Below are 25,148 nucleotides of genomic sequence, written 5' to 3' on the forward strand. Positions count from 1 at the left end.
TATCCCTTCAGGACGTTACGTTTAAGGGAACTCTGGAATTCTTCATGACATGGACATGATCACTGTAAACGATCATTGGTGGATAATAATTTAAATAAATAAATAAATAGTATAACCATCGTTTTTGATAGAGAAACCTTTATAAATATAATTACAGCTCTCCAGCTTAATTGTGCCTTGTTACCTCAAATTTGTAAAGCATTACCGCTATATGTATATGGCATTTATTTAGTAATGTGTATGTTAGATACATGTAAATGAACCTATGTAAATTAAGAATATGAATAAATAAATATGTATTTATATAATTCTGCAACAAGGTAACAATCGCCGTTAAAGCTCCATTTCGCATCGCATTACTATTTAAACTATGCTAAACAATTGGCACCAGTCACGTAAATCAAAATGAAATACACCGGCCACATATCATAAGCGAAAGCCAAACAATGGTCGACTAGCGGCGGAATTAATTCGCGAGTCGCACAAAATTGACGATTTATACGTTTTGATTTGGAGCCAAGAAGATCAAAGATGCGGTGACCTTGCACGGAGTGCGTTGCCTTTATATACGATGCTTTATTATATATCGTGATAGAAATCTTTGTCTATCGCTATTAGAAAATAAACTCATCTGTCAAATCAATCATAACTCTCATCATCATGTCAATAGGCGCCCACAACTGGGCTTAGGTTACCCAAGATCGCTATGATTACTTATTTATTCTCGGTTGAAGTTGTTGCTGTTAGTCCGGGGGCTTTTACAGCTTCATCGGAGCTGACTTCACGAAGCAGAAGAGTCCGTGAATACAAAAAGACCGATATAAAAAATCCGACAAAAAAAAGTAGAAAACATAGTAACCATATTGCGTGCAGTTTTTTTTATCTTTTTCCCACACCGAGAGCATCGCCAAGTAGAGATAAATAATTAGCATAGGTCCACTCGTACCATTTTAATAATATATGAAATGACGACTCACTAATTCTATGTATTATCTGACGACAATAAAAATTAAACGTAGAAGCGGTTGCTCGAAATCGGACAAAGGCAGTGTGTACACAGCGGCCAAGTTAGAGACGGCACAATGGGCCTTTTGTTTACAGTTAATGGACGACCTTAGTAGAGGCCTGAATTTTGACTTATTGTTTAATGAACGGCGTGGGAGTGTGTACACGCCTTGAGATATTTTAAACAACAATTTATATTTTTATTTTGGAAATACGAAGGTAAAACAATACAGAAACGAGGAGATCCGTAGACAAACTAAAATAACCAAGATAGCGCAGATGGTTACCAAGTTGAATTGAGCTACATAGCGCACAGGAGGCATGACGGAGTGGATGACGTCCATTCAAAAGGTGAACAGAGACCCTGTTAAGTTTATCGGAAGATGTTCGATACAGGTCGCTTCCGATTGGTCTTATAAAAAATTTATAAAAGGGACCTATGTCCAGCAGAAAGATGTTTGGAAGATACTGTGAAGGACAAAATATGAGGTTGAAAATAAAAAAATTATTAAGTGAAAAACTTTGTACCCAAGACAGGGATATGTACGGGACGCCCCCAATAACAGGGGCGTAAAAATATGTTCCGTACGTTCTACGGTTAAATGATAATAACGATGAAAATAGATCCTTTATTATAAGCTCGTAACCTTCAAAATTACTGACTTTAATCTGTTCATAGTTGAATGAGTCGACATGACCTATTATTGAAAACATTACAAATAATTCAATAAACGATTATTTTTTAGTGAATAATATGTCTTAAGTTATAAGAGAAGGAATGTATAGATATCGCTTTAAGTATAAAGCTTGGAACATATTGCAACAAATTATTGTATAGCACAAATACGCTGAAAGTTACTTCACAAAATACACACAAAAGACGAATTAAGCTAATGTTAAGTACAGTCAACCTGCAATTTGTTGCCGATATAAATATGCGATAACTTCGATAATTGAATATACATTGCTCCTTTTGTAGCAGATGTTAACGTTATTCAGTATTGTAAAGAGGCATTCATAATTATTTCTTTACAAACAAAGATGACCTAAAGATATAGGAATGTAGGTAATACTGTTACATTGTAATGTCATATAATGCAAACTTCTCTTGTAACATTTTAATCTGTTTCTAGGCTGGAATTACAAAATATATTTTTTTATAAAGAAATTTAAAAAAATAAGCTTTAACTTACTTTTATAACAATATATTTAGGTCAAATATTTACGACATTCAGTTTTATCTTGTAGGAAAGAAAGTAAAAATATAAATTTAAAACAGTCGCAACATAAATATTGGCATTTATAGCTTTGATAGGTTTAATCTGATGGAGTGCTAAAAGCATGTAAGTTTCAAAAGTTCAGTTTGCGATCTTTATTCACGAATATATACACTATGAAACGAAATCAAGCATATTTATTTCAATATGTGATTGGTTCCAAATTAAAATATAATATAGTATTTATGAGCTACGCGTTTTTAAAACGTCTCTACTTACGTGCGCGGAATTAAATAACAATGATGATATAATGCGCTTATTCGAAATCATCGCAGCATGAAATTTGGCTACACAGCTGCCGACAAAATTGTTTCCTTTACATCACTTGCTTTTGCGATTTCTAAAGATGTTTATTATATTAATAAACATCTTTAGAAATCTAACAAAAAATCTTTTTTTTCGCATTAAGAACAGAATATTTTAATCCGGTAGTAAAATAATATGTATACACAAGCCGAGTGTATAAAGATTTAAGAAAAGCGCCATCTATGCTCTGCCTCCTAAAACATACAGAATCTACATGCCAGTAGAGAAACACTACCCATCTGTCACAAAAAAATCACAATTGTTTATTCACGTCATTATTAGTATTGATAGATTAGTGTTTAGAAACAAAAGACTGGAATCGAGTCTTTGAACGCATGTTTATAAAAAGATGATGCGTTGGTATAAGCCGTAATAATATCGAAAGAAATTTTCACACGATACTTTTCCGAAATGCGAGTAAGCGGGTAAAAAAAAAACGAGCAGAAGTAACTAAATCACAGATTGTCTACTTCTTAATGACATGAGTAAAAACTAAGTGAGTTAGACTATTGCCTTTTAACTTATGACAACTATACCACCTTTACCTTACTGGACCTTCTCAAAAATGAATCTACTGCAGAATGTTTTGATAAACTAGCCGGGCATTGTTTTAAACTTCATAGCATTTACGATCTGTGGCGCTTAGGCAGTAATTTTAAATATAAAAAAGTAGACAAGCAGGAATGAATGTAAAATTTAGTAATAGTCATAAATTATATTATTTTAATAAGAACCCTTAAGAAAATCATATCAGTGTCGACTACAACTGAAAGAGAACGCATCATGTCAAATTTAATAGATAAATGCTTAGTCCCTTAAAATATCTAGTGTTTTTTTTTTAATACCAGTACTAAATAATGGAAGCATCTAATAACTCTTCCAATTCTGACACGGAAACGTAAACAAGGATAGCCTTAAACATATATATTATATTTACCTTCGTTATCATTATATATATGCTTTAGTATTAATCTTAGAACACAAATAACCATAAGTAATTACCGCAATAAAACATTTCCCAATTGCATTTGTTTACCATTATAAATAACTGTTAGAATTTTTAACAACAAGATAGCGCAAGAAACTACAACTATTTATTTTTGTGCTATTCGGTTAGCACTGAATAACAAAAATAAAATAAGAACAAATTGATTTTAATTATGGCAATGAGGCAAATGGCTCGTGCAACCAATGGTTTTTGGGGCCGAAAGGTTCTTGACCACGAGCCGGTAGACGAGGCGTGGGTAGACCTCCATTAGGTAGACCGATGATGTATGTATGATGCGTGCAGCACAGGATCGGTAATTATGGCAATTTTCGGAGGCGGTATATATCTTGCAGTAGACGTCCATCGGCTAAACAGAAGAAGAATAAGTAAAATCATAGCCTCTCACACGAACCATGAACCAGATGGCGATGCTTGAAGTTTCTAAAAGATTGAATAAGGAATGAAGAGCTCCGAAGAATAATGAATGTAACCCACATAGCCTAGTGAATTAGCAAGTTGAAGCAGCAATGGATTGGCCACATAGCGCGACAAACAGATGGCCGCTTAAACTTTAAGGTTCGGGACTGGAGACCACAGACGAGCAAACGCAGCAAAAGATGATGCAAACCACTCTCTTTTTCTCTTGTTAAAAGTCCCTTGGAGGATACCTAGGTTTATCTGAAAAAATCTTACGGCTAAAATGATAATGATAATGAAACTGAGCTCAAGCCTCCGTTTGCAGTGGCACTAGGAGTATCGCTTTTAGGTTCGTCGTTCGTTATATAAATTAGGTAGTACTCTTAAATTAACAGTAACAGGTCGCAGATTCGATTCCATCGATATAATGTTATACATTTCACATTTTGTGCATTAATTATATAGGATTGACACTGCTCACAAACAAGTTTCTAGAGGATGACCAGCAGCGTCGACTGCGTACCACACTACAATCGCCGACCCGCCTATCAATCGCGGCGATTGTGGTATATCCCCCCTCGATATCTTTGGGGGAGGCCTTTTCCTAATAGAGGCCGTCAATGGGCTGGAACTACAACGACACCTTAATTTTTTATCATGATGATCCGGTGATAATTGTTAAATTTTAGAGTTTAAAAGAATTTTTAATATTTATCTAATGAGTTTATATATGTATACAATGCTATCGCCGAGAATCGAAGCCTAAGTTACTGCCTTTAATCACTAAGCCATCATTCCTCTGGCCTGCACGGCTATCACAAAATTATAACATTTAAACAATTAAGCTAGATTACTAAGCAAGCTCTATTCGCTCGTGATTTTCTTATAATAGCACCCTCTCGTTCGCCTACAAATAACACATAATAAGACGCATTTCACTGTAATAACGTACACGATGTAATTTCAAAATATCTATTACCAATTTAATAATTATATCGGCTCGTATGAGGAACAAATCACGCCATCCACAGGCCTATGTTTATTACGTACGATTTTTTTAATTTGTTTGTAATTAATTTATCTTTTATATTATTATTATAATACTTTCAACATATTACAGATAAATTCTCTTTAATACTAATCAAACTTTCTGTTAAAGTCACTAATAAACAAAAAATAAATTCAACCAAACAAACCAAACAGTTAATTTATTTTTCTTGCGTGCAGTACTTATAGCCAAAGGAATTGAGACACTAATAACCTATTTTTATTTTTTCTTTAGTGGTAATATTTTGACATATGTCAAAATGTAACGTCATAGATTATAAATTAACAATAAAATTTTGATTTAGTTTATAAAATACACTATATATAATAGACATGCTTTATTCAAGAATTTAAAAACAGAATTCCGGAAACTCTTAATTAGTAAGGTGTCCTTCTTATTGTTAATATAGATTAAAAATCAGTGTTGGTGTGGCATTATTTTTATGAAAATAGATAGCAAATGTATAAGAAATGGCGAAATCAAACCATGTTTATTTAAATAAATATATTATGTATTTAGTAACTTAGGTCACCTGATCTATTATATTCGATGGATTCTCTTTATTCTGTTGATTGTTTTTGTTTATCCTATGACATGGCCTGTACCGGTTTTTAGAAACACGCGGTGGACTTCGTAGAATCAAAAATTAATGTAATAGACCATAGACATGGGAACAATTTCTTAGAATTTTATAATATAAAGTATACATGAAAATATAACATTAGTTTTATAATTAAATATTTTTAATATAACAATTACGCACCAGTCTTATAGTTGTTCCTTTACCACCTTGAGTTAACTGGTAGATAATATCTGAAGACATTAAGTCCGCCATTACACAAATTATAAAAAGAGTGTATATAAATAAAAAAAAATCAATATCAAATAAACGCTAATTCCATATCGCATTTCTTTTCCTCGTGATCAATAACATGCAGCTATTATTATATTATAAAATTCAACATTTTTTCTTAATTTTAATTCTAAAATTAAAAGTACATTGTTAAATAAATTTTGTAAAATCATTTAATAGTTTTTAGTTCATCGTTGATTGGTTTTTTTATTCATTTGTTAGGTTGATGTTATAATGTATGCATCAAACATTGTTAAATTTCATTTAAAAAAAATAAACTGTTGAGTTTCTAGTCGGTTCTTCTCAACAGATCAGCATTTCGAGTGAAGTTTTAATTTTTGAAAATAATTGACAAGTGTTTGTAAAGGCTTGCATGAATAAAGACATTTTGATTTATAATTTAAAAAGATTTACTTTAAATAATCCGCGAAATGAGTTTCGGATCTATATTTAAACAGTTTTTATTGTAAACATGCACGAAATGTGTTAGATATTCAAATCATTTTCCGTGTTTACTCCGCGCATAATAATGACGCGCCGCTACCTTGGTTCGGGACCTTCGCGCTGCCCTTGAGAGATCTTTAATTTATAGAATTACAACGGCCATGTATAAATTTTGATTATTTAACCTTGAAACGCTGTAACGAAGACAAATATACATTTTCTATACGTAAATAACCATTACAAATACATTTTATACTAGATTTTAAATTAATGAACTTTGTAATATACCTTCTTACATGACTATCAACATTCGTGAAAATAATATAATATATAAATTTCAATCCTATAAGCCGGGCTCCAAAGATATCGCAATCACTACATAGGTCGGAATCTATTGAACAGGATCATTGGCTCTATGTGTAAATGCTATACATTCACTCCCTTACACCTATTACCAATCATCCTGTATAAAATTTACAAATAAACTACTTAATTGATATTATCAATTTGATTTAATTAAATTAGTTGGTTTCTTGTTGACGTCGGTATTAGCCTCGTGGGGGTGTCACAGCTTCATCGACCACAGGGCTTGCGAATCGAATGATATCGCAGCGTTAAACACATAGATAGCATAAGTGCATTTACTTCATATTTGTTATTAACTATTCTGACTCTTACAGCATTCAGTACACACTCTTACAAACTTCAGTACTTTATCATACGTGTTTTTACGATGAACCTAGCATTAATAGATCAGTTCAAAACGAACTGTTCTAACTATTGAATTAGTTATTGAAACTGATCGACAAATGAATTCAACTGATTTTACTGTGTGAGTACTTCTCAGATAAAGACACGTATGGATAACTTGGACCTTTATTTTAAATCATAGGGGAGCTCATTTTGATTTTTATTTAGCGAGTTAGACGCTTCTGGCATTGACGTATACTAGAATAGAATAGACACAAATCGACCTGACCCGAGAAATTACAAACAAATTCGGATTTTTTTAAATAGATGACGAGTGATTTGATTAGGTTATTTTAAAGAGTCTAGAAAATGATATAATAGACCTATCTTTACTTACACCTTAATATTTTTAAACCATTGTTATGCATGTAGAAAAAATTTATAACTTACTTTAAATAAAATGTCTTAAGAGAAAAGGATCACACCTTTTGAAATTTTTTATAAAAATTAGTAAATACAATACATCAGGCGACGCAACTGACGTAGACTTTTCATAATTTATTAGCTCACGAATGTCGGATCCGCGGGGCCTGAGTCTAAAGAAGCTGTAAAAGCCAGAAATGCTAACAGCGTCCAACACCAATCGGATTTAATCTTATACTTAATATATGCTAATGATCTCCACTTGGGTATCGGTTAGATCCGTTAAATCATATAATTCACCATTTGTTTTAAGTACTTTAAGTTATATTTGGGGATATCGTGGTTATGATTTGCATAGAAACAGATGACTTTCTCGTTACAGAGCTACAGAGGGCGGAAACCTCTCGGCGGCAGTGTGGTGCCGGTGCCAGGTGTACCTGGTCTGAGCCCCGGAGTACCGGCGGCCGCATCTCCATCTCCAGCGCCTCAGGCGCCTGCTGCACCCAGCCCAGCACCTGCAGCCACGCCCGCCATGAAGCAGGAGCATCCCAGCCAACCCATGGTAAGTGCATACATCGAAACATTATCCCAGCCTAAGAACGTCCACAACATCTCTATTATCAACAAAAAATATATATAAAATATGTATACAGATCTTTTACGCCTATCAAAACTGTCCTAGGTATTCCTGTGTGTTTATACTAGACAGATGCTACATCATCACAACCATTTCAGTCGTAGGATATCCTCAGCAGGACATAGGACATGAGAACTGGCCTGTATCCGACACCTTTCAATGACCTTAACAATGTCAACCATGTGAGTTCCCTGGTGGACGTAATACGGTGCGCTTGACGGTCTGTGGTCTCTAGTCCAGAGCCTTAAAGCCGCATCTGTTCTGCGATCTGCCCACTTCAACTTTCCAATCCGCTGGCTATGTGATTGACTTTCGTATAATCGCTAAACATTTATCCTCAAAGGCAATTATTTCCTATCTCTTTTAATAAACGATTCCTTTTCATTTGGCCATAAATACGTAAAGGTTATTTAAAGAGTATATATATACTTTTATTTCGTTTTGTATGTAGTAATATTATTACTCCCTTTAAATAACTACGGATTTTATAAAATACCTTAAAATATTAATATTTATATTATTTGCATATTTTGTTTGTCAACTGTATAACAACGTGTTTTGCCATTTTGAACTTAGTTTTAAATAAAGAATCCGAAAATTTTCTTGTAAAAAAATTTTGAAAACGGTTTAATTTTTTTTATGAATTGAAGTCACCATTCAAAGCCGTAGCAATTTTGACAGTTTCTTCGGATCATAGCTACTTTTTATTAAGTAACTCATTTAATAGGCTCGCTCGAAAACCTCAGTTTGAGCTGTTACTTAGATATTTTACCAAATTAGTTCAACATAGAATACTTACACTGTTACAAATTGCGCCTAGGTTCGATATGATTATTATCAGATCAAAATGATTGCAACCGCCGACCTATTAGACTAAATATTATTGCTTATAACATTAAAATTATAAATTAAGTATAATTTTTCTTCTTAAGTTAATAGGTTCTGTTAACACGGTCATAAGAATTAACAAACTAAATTGAACCTCATTAAACAATTTCCTTCGCTTAAACTGTAATTATATGATAAGGCGATTAAAAAACAATAATGTTACCTAACTAAGCATTCTCAAGATCATCGTATCAACTAGTAAATTGAGCTTAGCTGCCTTAATAATCCGTTACGAAACCTAAATACCTAACCTAACCTAACCTAAAAAATAAATATTACAACATTTATTTGTAATTAACATTTTCTTTTACTGATGTCTATTGTAAGACACTAACGATTATCTACATTATCTTTGTCTTTTCTCATATAACGTTTAAACTTAATTTTAAAAATATCAGGGCCATCTGTTGGCATATATGTACACTAATCGAGACTGAAGTTTTACTAATTCGCAAATAGATGGCGCTAATCGCAATACGTTAAAAATTCTAGGTACCGTTAAAAAAATATATCGTAACTTTCATACATAGAATAACTATACTAGCATACTTAAATATATTAATAAAATGAAAGAGAAAATATTATAAGAATAATAAGTCGAAGTAAATTCAAATATATACGGCAAGTATATGTAACATATAATTTCTGTTATCTCTTAAAAGAATGGCTATAAAGATCATTAATTAATATTAATAATATTAAAAAGAGTACCCCGATAATTTATCATCAAGGCGTAATTAGTATTTCTTTTATAACATAAACTTGAATACAGCTTTCTACGATACCAAGCACTTTAATTAGGTTAAGAGAAAATATTTCTTATTTAAATAAAAGTCGTCGTCTTCGCTCAACTCGGGTAATTTGTTTATCTCAGAGCGTATTGTGTTGTTGCGCGAAATAAAACATTGTTGGGGGACTGTTTGATGATTGTAATCGAGTTCCACGTTTAATTGTATTTATTTCTCGGAGGAATCAACTTTCATGCGGTTCGACGTCACTTAATTTAGTTCGTTAGCGAATACGGCAGAGTTTGTAAATAGCTAAAGACAGCTAGAGATACAGCTTAGAAACGTGCTTTTAATTATTCGTTGCCAACAACATTGATTTAACCATTTTTCTAATTTATAGCATAGATTATATTAGGAGGACAGGTAAGTAATGTCGCTTTCTTAAGCTAAAGTCTCACGACTACATTTTTAACAATTTTTTATTTCTAATCAAAAATATATTAACTTTCATTATCAACAACCTTTTACTATAAATCTAGTATACGTCTTTCACGTACCCAATGAGCTTCCAAATCAAATATTGACATACGCAGAAACTATATTACTTCCCGGTCCGGTCTCCCAAAGATGAAGGTGTTGTGAAGTGCGGAAATTTTTTGGTAGAGGGCGCTGTATACTATTGAATCGCTGCCTAAATCATAAATACAAATTTATGACACAACAAACGTGGTAATTCGCAGGATTATTTTCATATCGTTTTTCGTTGTCATAGTATATTATTATAAATGCGATTATTAGAGGCTATTATTAATAATATTATTTGCCTGCCCGTAACGAATATAAAATAATCGATTCTCAATACTGTTTCTATAAATTCACTTTGGCATTGTAAAAGAAATAAAATACAATTTAATGGCACAAAATCAATTAAGTATAGCGCGCGCGAACGTTAGGTTTTTTTTGTTCAGTTCGTCGCCCAACTTGGGCCATTGGCGCGTTGCCTCAAGAATTTATAGCAGTCCAATTGTTGCGATAGAACTTATTGCGAAATAGCTGCTGCTATTTTTTAAGTTCGAAATAAAAATAGCAGTTAAAATTAATAAAAAATCCATTACCTACCTCATTGGTTAGTAATAACAATCTAAGAATGCATTTACACGAAGGGAAAATATGTGGTTTGTGTTTTATATTTGTTATTGCAAGTATAGAACTTAATTAATGCATTGAGATAAATGCTATTTGTCTAAAACTACAGACGATGATATTGTTTATGTCTCGGTTTGAAGTGAAAAAATAATTCATAGAGTTCATAGCTATGGGACTCCCATAGGAAAGTTCCATAGTGTGACAAAGATTATTTGAATTTCATGCTGGCTTAAGAGCTAGTACAGACATAGCTCGAGGAAATGCTTGTTTGAAATGGCTTTGGGCAAAGCACATCACGCCACTGATGGTAGTAAAACCGAAAGGCTTTACAGTTAGGTTTTTTTAGCGTCACAAACTTATTATTGTTGAAATAGAATACTATCTAATATATAAAATTCTCGTGTGACTGTGTGCGTGATTGAACTCCTCCGAAACGGCTCGACCAATTTTCGTGAATCTTAGCGTGCATTTCGGCCAGGGTGGAGAATCGGACATCTACTTTTTATCCCCCTAAATGTAAATGGTAGTCCACCCCTATTTTTTTATTTTTTAGACAAAATTTTTTATTTTTACTTTTTTATGATACAGCATACAAAAATACATACAACCCTAAATTTTCATCCCTCTACTATCAACCCTTTTTCTTTATAGAAATTTTATTTTTATTAAACTAAAATTTTTTTTCCTAGAAATAACATACATAGCAAAACAACGTTTGCGGGATCAGCTAGTAGTTCTATATGTATACATATTTGTCTCTGTTTGTCCGTGGGCTTCACTTCAGGACCTTATGACCTCGGCCATATGTTCTGAGCGCTGTGATCTGCAAACTGCTACTTCAACTAGCTAATTCGGTGGACTATGTCGGTCACTTTTGTTTGTCTACGAATGTCTTCATGCCTGGGGCCACGAGAGACCACGTTATAGCGTTTTACATAATATAACGTTGCGTAAAACATGATTATAATTTATTTATAAAAGTATGAATTGAAGGCGCGATTTGGAAGTTATAATTACACACATGTAGATAAATAATAAATTAATTAAACAGAGTACGTGTTTAAGTTTTAATCACACGCCCCCGCGTCTGTAATGTTCACATGAATGTTCAAATATAGACGTGAACTCTATTAACGCATGTATAGAATTAACGATTCCAACTCTCTCACTCTTACAACACTGTGTTATAATCAGAAAAACTTTTAGGTATCTTTAATTAAATAATTAACCAGAAAAATTCTGGACAAGTTTTATATGAAAGAGCTGTAGTTTCAAGGCCCCCTCAACCACCGTGTGGGTATAAATTAGTAAAAATCCGTTCTAAGCTGATCTCTACTTGGCTTAAGGAATATTTCTACTAAATTTCAAGTTCCTAAGCCTTTTGGTTCTAGAAATATCGTGATGAGTCAGTACAAAAGTAATATCTCTTATGTATAGATTATAAATACAGATTATAATAGGTCGCAAAAATAAAGATAATATTTTATTCAGAAAAAAAAAACATTATTTCCGCGGCTGTATCATATTTAGCAGCGTCTAACAAATAACAGTTTATCTTATCCATATATGCTGGGAAAAGTTTTTTGTTATAAAAACCATTATAACAAAGTTAGGCATAATATTTGCTTTGTATAAGAAAGAATAAGTTTATTTTAAACAACGCTATCAAAGCGCAATCGGCGCCCGTGTGTACCACGAAATTTAATATTTAAAGTTTAATGTATGTTAAAAAAAAAACTCGTACCTGCTCACATCGAGCCGGGACTCTCGTATTTGTAAAGGAAGTTTATTTTTAATTACGTACGAAGTTTATAAGAGCACTTTAATGTATAATGAAAACTCAATAACCTGCACACGTTTGCAGACGGTTAAATCTTGAGTATGATCAAAGAACGCGGAGAAATTTTATTTCAATTCTTTTTATTACAAGGCAAAAAGATTAAAGGAAATATTATCCGGAGATTGTCTCATTTAATTGCGCCTATCTTTTACACGAACTTATTAAATTTCGTCGCAATATCGTCTCGGTTCTAATTTAATATAATTAGATTCAATAATTTAATTTTAAGACAATTTGTTTAAGTAAAAATCTGTTAACAATATTCAAATTAAACAAACTAGAAAAAAATAGGAAATTATAATTCCTAGTTCATTATTTTTAAATTCATTTTAGAATCATCAACATAATGTACATGAACACGAACAAAAATCATAAAAAAATGATGAAACAAATCAAATAGTCAAATTAATATCTCATTTTGACAAAATAAACTGGTGTTTTTATTTTCGAAAATATTTTTAAATTATTTAGTAATAAAATCGCTTCTTTAATAATATTCAAAAGAGTCATGAAATACCGGTATAGTCCTAAAAAAGGTAAATTCATGTCACGTTTGGTAAAAATACCGAAAATTATTGAGCTCTTCAGATGAAAATCGGAATTTATAATTCCAGGTACATTAAAAAATTATTTATTACGACTAGGCATCCCTCATTCGTTTCGTGAACTTATTGTCCACCCCCTCAAACCACTTTCAGGCATTTACTCAGCGAAAGGACTATTCCTACCAAAATCAAATATCAAAGACTTGTGAATCCAGAGATACTGTGATTAATCAGTACATAGGCAAAAATCTATATAACGTCACATATATTTATAGCCAGTACATAGGAAATCTTTAATATAACGTTTGCATATATGCGTTTTTCCGTGATTTCAATTTTCTGTTACGATTAACATAGAAAATTTTTGAAAAACCTGACAAAATTATAGCAAACATGTAATGAATCAATAGCCTTAAGTTATATTTTTGCATGGTTAGCACATTCTGTCTTCTACTTGTGTCCTTCTTAATTCTATGGGTCATGACATCCACTTGTTCTACCTTAGGATGTCTAGAACTTTGTAAGACTTTATATAGTGGTTTCAAGTATAATACGAATCGGACTATCATATTTGACTGCGTTGTTTTATTATTTTGGTGTCTATTTTTTTACTTAGGTATATTTTTTATTATTTACAAAGTGACTAAACGTATATGCTATACCACACATTACATACGACTGCTTATTATTTTTCCTACCTCGGCTAATGTGATAACTGCAGCCGTTACTCACGCCTCAACGCGTATTTAGACACCCACGATAACGAAATGCGTTATCATAAGTTCTGCCTCTAAAGTTAACACGTACTTATTATTTTACGATCGACATCGGTCAGTTACGACCGGTTTAATGACCGAATAGAGGCCACATCGGTCATTTGTTTAGCTATCTTCTGCTATCAATAATAATATATACAATATTTCTGTTCGTTCACAGGCGCCGATGCCGTTCTATGCAGGAGATCCCAACAGATTTCCAACAACGTGGCAGACTGATCCAACACAAGGTAATGTAAAATGTAACATATTAAACATAGCCAAATAATAAACACAACTAAATTTTATATCTAACAAAACTTTTCATAAAATAAGTTTTTAACGCATACATAAATTTTAATTAACTCGTAGTACAAAATAAAACTATTTTTTAATACAAGAACGATTAAGATTAATAAATAAAGGCACCACAACTTTAAAAAGTATCCAACAAACTAATTAAAAGGAATAACTTAACCTTAACTTTAAAATGAAGCCTGCATGTATGCCTTGCTATTACAAATGATACGTGCGTTTTTTGTATATTGATATTTCTTTGTATATTTATTAAGTTTAACTATCTCTTTGCTCTCAATCACGGACTGTGCTAAAGACATTATGAACAAATTATGTAATTATAAAGTAAAGTAATTATTAATTATTTTTATATTAAAATCATTAAACAACTTTTTTCCTTCTTCGCAGGGTGGCAAAATCAATTTATACAACAAATACCGACGCAAACCGGACAAACCACGCTAGACTACCAAGGCAACCACACACCTTACGCCACGTCACCGCACTACCAAGCGAACACCACCTACACCGTCCAAAACGTTGCTACAACCTTCGATGTAACCAACAACACCTACTACCAAACTGGAGTCCAAGCGGTGCCGGCACAACGACCACCATCAAACCGTGGAGCGTACACGCCTGTTCCATCTCCCAGAGCTCCGCACTATACAACCGAGTACCAACAACAATACGCGCAACAAGCGCCCACCCCCGGCGTTACTAGTGGAAGTGATTCTCGACCAGCCTCGGCAGCTTCCTACCAGAACACAGTACCCACATCAGCAGCTTCTGTGTTTACCGTGAGCCAAGCGAGCTACGATCGAACGGAATATGCAACCGAGCACTCAGATGACTACAATGCTGAGAGCGGCACTGGAGATTCCAACAATGACGGAGATAGACAAGAACAGAATGGAACAAATGGACAGCATTCGGGAAACGCCGAGCCTGGATACCTGCAGGGGAGCAACGGTCCGCGAGCTTCACTCGACTGTAGCGGGTATTCGGGCGCCTACAATAGCGGACAGTACAGGGAAAACAACCAAGCACAAAACCAAAACGACTGGCAACAACGTCAGTGGCAGCACAACCAAAGACTCCAAAACCAACAACAGATTCAAAACCAACAACAAATTCAAAACCAACAACAAATTCAGAACCAACAACAAATTCAGAACCAACAACAAATTCAAAACCAACAACAAATTCAGAACCAACAACAAATGCAGAACCAGCAGCAACTTCAAAATCAACAGCTGCAGAATCAACAGCAAATGCAGAATCAACAACAAATGCAGAATCAACAACAAATGCAGAATCAACAACAAATGCAAAACCAACAACTAAACCAGCAGTTAAGCCACCATCAACAAAGTCAACAGCAACAAATTCAAAACCAAATGCAAATGCAAAATCATCAAAACCAGCAAATGCAGAATCAACAAATGCAACAACAGAGACAAGAGGAAGCAGAACAACAGATGTTTTCGCAGTCAGACCGTGTAAACTTGAATTCGAGATTGAAAACAATGATTTTAAATAAACAAAGCCATACGCGGGATGGCACGAATACGCCACCGGATAAAGGAGATCCTGGTGAGGGGCCGCCCCGAGGAATAGACGATAGAAAAGGCGGGATGACCGCCGGTGAAGACAAAAGCACTACCGGTCATTTTTTATCGTATAGCCACCATCTCCGAGATAATTACCGCATAGGCGAGCAAGCTTATCCTGCCGCTGGTAATTATTCCCAAAATGCTCATGCTTATGGCGTGAGCGAATTCGGAGGTGGTGGCCACCACGTATGGGAGGGCGGGACGGATGCCCCGCGGAGTTTTGACAAAAACATCTCGTCAGTGAACGTATCCAAAACAACAAAATTGCCCTCTTACTCTGACATGAGAGGTCAATACACTATATACTCGAATACACCATTCGAATCCCAAAAGTTTGTAGAGTCTTTTAGTAGTGATAGTTTAAGTTTTAGTCAACAAGACAGTAAAGATTTCCAGTCAAAAATGCTCATAGGACCAGTATCGGAGATCAATCAACAAAACTGCACCCAGTCAAGAGAAACGAACGCACAAAAAAAGGCTTTCGAAAGAGAAGCTTATGATGCGAAATTTCGGCATCCAAATGCACCATTGATACCTAAATTAGAAGTCTCTGATAATTATCAGTATAACAAAGACGACAGATTAAAGCCAGATGTGATTAGAATGGTAACGCAAAATTCGTATCAAAAGCAGAATGAAATGGCATTGAATAATGCTTATAGAGAGTTTCCTAATGGAGCTACATCTAGACCCTGCCAAAACACTGTACTTCCTCCCATATCAACTATAAAACAGGAGAACTTTGGTCAAAATCAGCAGACTTTTCAAAACTTCCAAAATTTTGCTTTTGATCGAAAATTAGAATCGAATGAGAATTTTGCTCAAAATCCACGTGCCCAGGAGAACATTGGTTTCCAAAGATACAACAGAAACTACGAGACGAAGTCGAACAAAAGCTCTAACATTAAAGGAAATTCTGGGAGGAGCACACCCAATGAACCTAAACCACCCTTTTACATTGAACAAATCAAATCGGAGCATTCACCTCCAGGGCACAAAATATACAAAAATCTTAATTACGGACCTCCGAAAAACGAACCTTACATGTATCCTGGAGATGGAGGACCGGTTGCAATAAGAAATGAAGTCGGATATTCGTGTTGTCGTCAAGGCTCCACACGAAAACCACCACCGGAACATTTAAGAGATGGAGCATGCCCTGGATTGCAAACAAAAGATGAAATTTTGGAAGATGACCCTGACTCCACGGAAAAATCTGATTCCAAAAAATCTTCTAAGCCTGGCACCCCTGTACCAGAAACCATAACTAAGCCGCCTAAAGAGAATCAATTCAACTATTCAAAAGAGTATCTTGAAAATTTAGAGAAGTTAAGAAATTCATCAAGAACAGAAGTGCCCGATTGCAACTGTTTTCCGGCCGACAAGAACCCACCGGAACCGGGCAGCTATTACACCCATTTAGGCATGTATTTTCTTTAATAACTATTCCTTTCTCCTTAGTTTTATTAATGACTTTATCGATTATTAAAATTTACAATTACAAAATAGTTTTTTCATGAGTTATTACTAAGTTTTAAACTTATAAATACTTCATAGAAGGGTTATGAATTGATAGTAGTACTTAGTTTAATATGCCTTAAGTTATATTTCATTAATTTAATTTTTCTCATCTATTTCAGGTGCAGCTTCGAGCTTAGCAGAGCTTAGAAAAGATCTAGAGTCCCGCACAGGCTTATCCGGAAAGGAATTAAGAATAGAGAAGATTTGCTATACGGGCAAAGAGGGCAAAACTGCCCAAGGATGCCCTATGGCTAAATGGGTGAGTGTATGGATCCCAAGATGAAGTTTTCATTCGTTATTCTTTTAAGTTATTTCGATATTAAATGACCAGACTTTGTAAATTTTAGAGACTTTTTGATGAATAGACTATTTAGAGTATTTCGCTATTAACTACTACTAGGTACAGTACTACTCTACAGTACCACTACATAACGCGCAGAACAGATAGTCGCTTGGGTCTTAAGATCTGGAGTGGAGATCATAAATCTGCAAGCGCTGCGTGAGACGTCTGCGTCCAGAAGGTGAACACATGACGTGGTGGAAGGTGGATAAAGTGGAAATCGCTAATTGAGATCAAGACCACTTCCATCCGGTCCTATTAAAAATCTTCGGAGCAAACCTGTGTCCAGCAGTAAACGTTCTATGATGAATCATGATGACGATGACTTTTTTTAAGGACTAAGGACATTATTATTCTTACAGATAATAAGACGCGCAAACTACACGGAGAAGGTGCTGGTGGTTGTAAAGTGTCGCAACGGGCACAAGTGCAACTCGGCGTGGATCGTGGTGTGCTTGGTGGCATGGGACGGCATTCCGCAGTCGGAGGCCGACCTCGACTACACCCTGCTGTCACATAAGCTCAACAGATACGGACTACCGACGACTAGGCGGTGCGCTACAAATGAGAACAGAACTTGCGCCTGCCAAGGTACGAAGTACGAGGTAATTGGTGGTACGTCTCTTTTGCGAGAGGCTATCTAGGGCATCACTATGGTGCCTTTAAACGATACTAAGCGTCACTTTGTTCTTATGTAATATAAGCTGTGTACTAGCAAAATTATTATGGTAATGAACTTGATTAAACGTAGCATTTCGAATCGAAAATTAACAAGCACAGGTAGAGCAGTAGCACGATTATAATTTTTAACATCTGTGCAATACGCGAATACTTGACAAGTATCACATAAAATCAGATGATCACCTATTATTTTCTAGTACAATTCAAGAGCCAAATTACTTTATATAAGCATTATTACTTCAACATAGGTAATTTACATTTCACATTAGCTAAAACAAGACTGGTAAAATAAAAATTTACTAACCTTAAGAAAACAAAACAAACTCTTAACTGTAATAACTTCATATAATTATTTTCATAGTTCCTCATTATATCCTCGATGTGTATTTGCTTCTGAGATGCGCCCTTGTAGGAGAAGTCACTTAGGTCATTTACTTTCAAATAAAGTTTCCATTGATTTCGCAAAATAATTTCAAAATCGTGTTCATAATTTTTCCAGGGCTTGATCCTGAAACCTGTGGCGCCTCCTACAGTTTCGGATGCTCGTGGTCTATGTACTACAACGGCTGTAAATACGCAAGGTCAAAGACTGTCCGGAAATTTCGACTTTCCGTCAAAACCGAAGAAGCTGAGGTCGAGGAGAGGATGAACGTCCTTGCAACCCTGCTCAGTCCGTTGTATATGAACCTCGCTCCTAAATCCTTCGAGAATCAATGCCAGTTTGAAAAGGAAGCATCAGACTGCCGCCTTGGGTTTAAGCCTGGACGTCCTTTTTCCGGTTTGTATAGTATCAATTTTTCTTATGGATTACTTTGTCAATTTTTTTATTTGTATAAATACTTACAAATATTTTGATAAAAATTAAATATACATTTCCGCTAAATTATTTTCAATAAACAATTACTATTTATTAGTGGTAATGTTCGATCCTTATAGATATGTAGATAATACCCTTTGTGGGTATAACGTAAATTTTGCCTCAGAGAGAAAGCTCTGAAAGAAAGCAATATAGAACAACATCAATAGTTACAAATGATTGTCATTATCAGGGGTAACAGCTTGCATCGACTTCTGCGCACACGCACATCGGGATCTCCACAACATGCACAACGGTTGTACAGCTGTGGTTACCCTGGCAAGGCACCGAGGTCCGGCTCGCGCCAACCACGAACAGCTACACGTGCTCCCGCTCTATGTGCTAGATAACACAGACGAGTTCGGCTCCGTGGATGGACAGGAGGACAAGGTTCGCAGCGGTGCACTGCAAATACTTGACAAGTAAGTCTTTTTGCTGTTCTTAAGATCAAAACATCGACTTTTACATTCTTTACGTCGTTATTAATTATTGTATAAATATAGTCTTGGATTGTCCTAACATAGGGTCAACTGTGATTTTTGAATATAAAATATACATAGAATATACAGTAGGTACCAGATTTCATACAGGTACCCACATTGTGTGAATAATAGAACATCGCCTCTGCCAGAATCCGATAAATATTTGCTAATAAAGTGGTATATCACAGGACTAAATATCGATATAATATGCATTTTAAACAAACCAGCACACATCCGTGTGGTGGATTATAATTTCGTATCTTCAAACCAAAAGCCCAAGAAAGTTAAAGATATAGAGTACCATTTTCACACCAAATTATGTAACCGTGAAATAAGTCTTAAATTAAATTAAACTTGCGCTTGTCGTTTTCAGATTTCCAATGGAAGTAAGAGTGCGTTCCGTGCCATTACAACCCTGTAGGCGACACGGAAAGAAGCGTAAAGATGAAGATAATTCAGAAAACGCCAACTCATCCGCGACTACCGGGACACAACAGAATAATAGCAACCAAAAGAAACAACAACCAAACAACAATTCGGCGCCAAGAACTCCACAGCCAGACAACAGAAACAACGCAAGTCCGAAGAGCCAGAGCAGCGCCTCGCCTAGGGCCAACACTCCAGCTATGAATCAAACGAACCCTTCAGCTTTTACTAATAACTCACCGTATAATTCAGCATTTGTAAATCCAAATATGCACAACAGTTCCTCAGGTCTCATAAACCCCAATTTGTCAAATCCGGCTTTACTAGATATGGCTTCAATGATTGATAACTTCACCGATGCTCAATTACAAAGCAATCAAATATCTAGTACAGTTTTAGATTCTCCTTACAATCCTTACGAACAAAGCTACAATTTACATCATCAAAGTGGTCTTTACAATCCTAATCACGTCTCTCCTCTTATAGAAGGCAACTGTCAGAATACTAATCCTAACCAATTGCCTAGTTTTGCGTCTGGCTTGCAGAAGAGAGATACACAATTTGGCGCTAATACCGAAGAAATACCTCCACAAAATCAGTGGCCCGATTTTGCGAACTCAGAGATGTTTAACAGTGTTGTTAAGGAGGATCCGGACTCGACCACCGCCCACCTTAATGGTCCTGCTAATAATTTCAGCCCAGATTCGAACAGAAGTGAAACAAATTCTGATCAACTGCCACAGAAAAATACATCAGAAAGTGATAAGCAAAATCTAATCGGAGATATCACAAACAAAATGCCCGAATTCGATATGCCAAACTCCCCGCGGTTGACAGAGATATCACAAAAATCCCAAAACACCCCGGAATCTCCTGCTTCTTCGCAAGTTCTTGATTTAAAATCACCAAGCAATGATGGGCTAATTTCCCCAGATTCGCGTAAAACACTTTGGAAATCGCCCGATTCCAAAAATTGGGATCCTCTAAAACCCAAAGATTCTATAAATTCTGAGACCGACAATACTTTATTTAGGATACCGAAGGCAAGGCCACCCTCTCGATCTCAATTACTAAATCAGTCTGATGGCATGGAAAACTCCACGTTTCTCAAACCATATCCGCCATCAGAAAAACCCCATTTAAGTCAAGGCTACGAGCATAGAAGTCCTTATGATAACAGAACTCACCAAATGCCTCAGCCTCCAACTTCGCAAGGCAATTTTACTATCAATCATGAAGACATGAACCAGACCATACCCACAACCAATAAATCGGTTCACGAATTTACGGGAAACAACTTTCATTCTATTGGTCAAAACAACTACGGAAATCAAGCTTCAATTCAAACTTATGGTAATTATCCACAGATGGCTAACGCTTACCCATTTCCACCAAGTCCTTACGGACCGTTTAACCCTTATGAGAACTCATATAACGAATACAACAGCATAGCGTATTATAACGCTGAAAAGTATAAAAGAGAGGAATTGATTAGAAACTCACATTGTTACAATTCTTACGGATATCAGTATAATCCAAACTTTGCTTCTAATTTTTATCAGAATCCAAGTCCCAACTGGTGTCAATCGTCACCCAATTGGTGTTTGTACCCACCACCTTTTTCTATTCCATATCCTCCGGAGCCACCTAAAGCCGAGCCTATAGGGGAAGTGACAGAAGTCTCTGATAATTTGGAATGTTTTAAAGATAGCCAAATGGGTGGTGTGGCGATCGCACTAGGCCACGGGAGTGTACTATTCGAATGCGCTAAACATGAGATGCACTCGACCACGGCAGTAAAAAGTCCTAATAGAGTAAATCCGACACGAATTTCACTAGTTTTCTATCAGCATAGAAATTTGAATCGTCCAAAGCATGGTCTTGAAGAATGGGAGGAGAAAATGAGATTAAAGAAACTTGGCTTAAACCCTCCTACACCGGGAACTCCAGGACCGAATTCGAATTCTGTTTCTCCTGCATCTACACCAGGGCCGGAACAAAGACAAACACCTGGACCTGAGAAATGGAAGAATAATGAGACTACTATTCCGGGAGGATATAGTTCCTTGGCTGCTTTAGTCGAAGCAACAAATGCCGCAAAGAAAAGCGGGCAGGTAATGTTGAGAACTGACACTCACACGACAATGTCTTGGACAACTCTGTTTCCGATGCATCCTTGCACTGTAACAGGCCCCTACCAAGAGTCGGCCACCTGACGCAGGCCTCGCGCTGTCGCAACCTAACCGTGTTGTCGACTAATGTTCTAAATTATTGGAGTCACTTTCTAAATAGAATTTGACTAGAGTCATTCTGCAGTCGTAATATCACGATATGGGCTAATTATGACAAAATACTAAATTAGTCTTATGTTACTTACATATGTAGTCATATCTACAAATGAAATCGATCAAAACATCTTGGAGTATTTATCATACATTTACGAATTTTCTGTACCTTTCAACTAATATATGCTGTGGTGTAGGTTGGTCCTATGAGCCGGATTTCACCATCGCGTTCAAATCGGAATTGAATACCGTTTTACAGTATAGGTTTTGTACGCAAACAGAGTGAGTTTTAATCAAAGATGTTATTTAAGTTTTATTTGAGTAGTGTGTATCGCATTTCAACTAGTCTTACGTTACTACGTTAGTGTCTATTGTATCACATAAGTGGCTCTATCCGTGTAGTTCTTTTGTTTGTATATTCATGTGGTATTTAATTTTACCGATATCGAGTCGACCTCCGTGGAATTAGTTATACAAGTTTCATTTGTATAAAATAGAGGCATTAATGTACGATTGTCTGCATATTTTGTCTTGTTTCTAATTAAGCGCATTATGAATAAATATTTAATGCGACGCAATGATCTCATAAACTACTAACACTACATGTATACCTTATTCAGAGCAAAAGTACAAAACGTCACGTTTTGTAGGGAGCAGGAGAGCGTGCGGGGGAGGGGACTAAGGGGGAGGATGGTCGGCGATGGTTCATGATATTTTTGTACCTTTGTCTGTGTATTTATTACTTTATTTTTACGTTATAATATTACCATTCCTCTGTCTAACTGTATTTGTTTGTTTTGGCTATATTTTTCATTTTAATTAAATTCGTAAAATCGTGACGGTGGAGCGACATGGATTTTACTGCAAACATAATTGAGTGCTTTTCTATTAGGTTAAGATGTGTGTATTTTTAACTTTTTAGAATATTTAACTTATTTATATTGTATTACGTGAACCATTATGAAATGATTTTCTTTGTAATAATTTTAGTGTTACGGTAGATATTAATAATTAATATATTTGCTTGACGGCTCGACATTAAAGTTGTGTTAAGAATGTTCCAAGCCTTCTTTACTTTCCTGTCTAGTGCCTGGTCTGGACCGAGACGCTGGTCTCCGGTCCGCGTCAGTAACTACTCGAATATCCGAACTGTGAAATTGTGTCCTTAACTAAGAATCACGAGAGCGTTCTCCGAAATCATCCCTAGTATTTAGCGACGAATAAGTTTAATTGAATTATGTTCAAGAAAATAAAGTAAAGATTAAATGAAAAAAAAAACTACAATTATAAATAAGTATTGCGAAAAAAAAACAGGCGCTTGGAAAGATTATAAAGTAGGCATATTATTGAAAAAAATGAATGGAAACATACGGACGAATAGTTATTAATATATAATTAGGTTAAGAGAAGTTTGTTTTAAAGATTAAACTATTGATATAGTTTATATTTTTTACGTGTACGTATTTATTGAATGGTAAATTTATTGGGACGAACGTGAAATTATTTATAGGTGAAGTTTTGTGAGCAAAACTTATAAAAAACTAAGCAATAATAGACGTTGTGTCTATGTACGTTGTAATGTAGGAGTGAAAAAAATATAAAATTAAACGAATGGTGCGGTATATCGTCGATCTTATAGAGTTGCTTAACGTTTCGAACTGTTACCGGTAGTCGCCTAAATTTGTGTTCTGATATTATTGTGTGCGTTATTCTTATGCCCTCGTTCTTGCCAAACCAAGCGAACCATACCTTTGAGCGTCGACGACACATATCTACCTGGGCACCACGTTGAAGCAAGCAAAACATATTTTAAACTGTATACGGATTGTATTAAATATGTTTATTAAAGCACTTATATGTGCGACCGATGAACTGTGTTGTGAATAATTTAACAGGTGGGTTAAATTGTTCGCGTGTACTTTGATCCGTTTAAATTAAAATTGTATTGTAGTTAAAAATTGCATTTGTACAAACGATGTAACGAATGATGTGTAACAAATCCTTAGCGTTAAATTAGTAATACGAAAAAAAATGATATCATATATCGATAATGAAATATTGTGAGTTTATATCCACAGATTAAAAAGACTGTTAGATGTTCATGAATTTACGTCGTGTGTTTATAATTTATGCGGTGCGTCGTTTGTAAAACTGCAGTTTTTATGAGTAAATTATGAAATTGTAGATGAATAAATTGTCTAAATTGGATTTTATAATAAAAATTATCATTTAGGTCACACTAGAAACCTGTGATATAACCATTAAATCACGTGTGCTTGATTGCTTGTGTCTTTCTACGGTGTGTTCGGGCAGGTCTCTGCGCAGATAAAAATATCGATTTCACTATTTTTTTTTTCGATTTTTAATCTATGCAGATATTCATTATTGTTTTCTTAGCTATGTAAAAATCACAAAGCCAAAAACGGTCAGTATTGTCAGAATGTTGTAAGCTTTGGTACCAAAAAAACATTTAGTTGGTTTGCGCGATGCTTCTATGACCGCAGCCGAAACGCTCGCTTTTTGTTTGTTTTAAGACGGACCTGTTTGTGTAACGATATTTTATTGTCTTCTGCCAAAACAAAAGAATGTGTCATGTAAATAGAACTACCATTATTTATTAATACAATAATTAAAAAAAAGGTACGAATGTTTTA

The 25,148-nt window shown here is 35.1% G+C and overlaps 1 protein-coding gene across 4 annotated transcripts in view; it reads left to right on the forward strand.

Annotated features, from left to right (window-relative positions):
* Nucleotides 1–25,115, forward strand: part of Tet (Ten-Eleven Translocation (TET) family protein) — a 141,001-nt gene extending 115,886 nt beyond the window's left edge. For 3 of the 4 annotated variants that reach the window (XM_068774729.1, XM_068774726.1, XM_068774727.1), the window contains 8 exons: nt 7,834–8,013; nt 14,172–14,241; nt 14,696–17,326; nt 17,544–17,683; nt 18,127–18,355; nt 18,945–19,223; nt 19,495–19,723; nt 20,157–25,115. In XM_068774729.1, the coding sequence (XP_068630830.1) occupies nt 7,984–8,013; nt 14,172–14,241; nt 14,696–17,326; nt 17,544–17,683; nt 18,127–18,355; nt 18,945–19,223; nt 19,495–19,723; nt 20,157–22,425 (5,877 nt within the window). In that variant the 5' untranslated portion in view covers nt 7,834–7,983 and the 3' untranslated portion in view covers nt 22,426–25,115. Of the gene's footprint in view, nt 1–7,815; nt 8,014–14,171; nt 14,242–14,695; nt 17,327–17,543; nt 17,684–18,126; nt 18,356–18,944; nt 19,224–19,494; nt 19,724–20,156 lie in introns of all 4 variants that reach the window. The other variant, XM_068774725.1, reaches the window with a different exon arrangement.
* The last annotated feature ends 33 nt before the right edge of the window (nt 25,116–25,148 follow it).

This window comes from Battus philenor, unplaced genomic scaffold (assembly GCF_028537555.1).
Source record: "Battus philenor isolate CCGP_79_NKW_IND1 unplaced genomic scaffold, ilBatPhil1.0.hap1 SCAF_7, whole genome shotgun sequence".
NCBI classification, from domain to species: Eukaryota; Metazoa; Arthropoda; class Insecta; order Lepidoptera; family Papilionidae; genus Battus; species Battus philenor.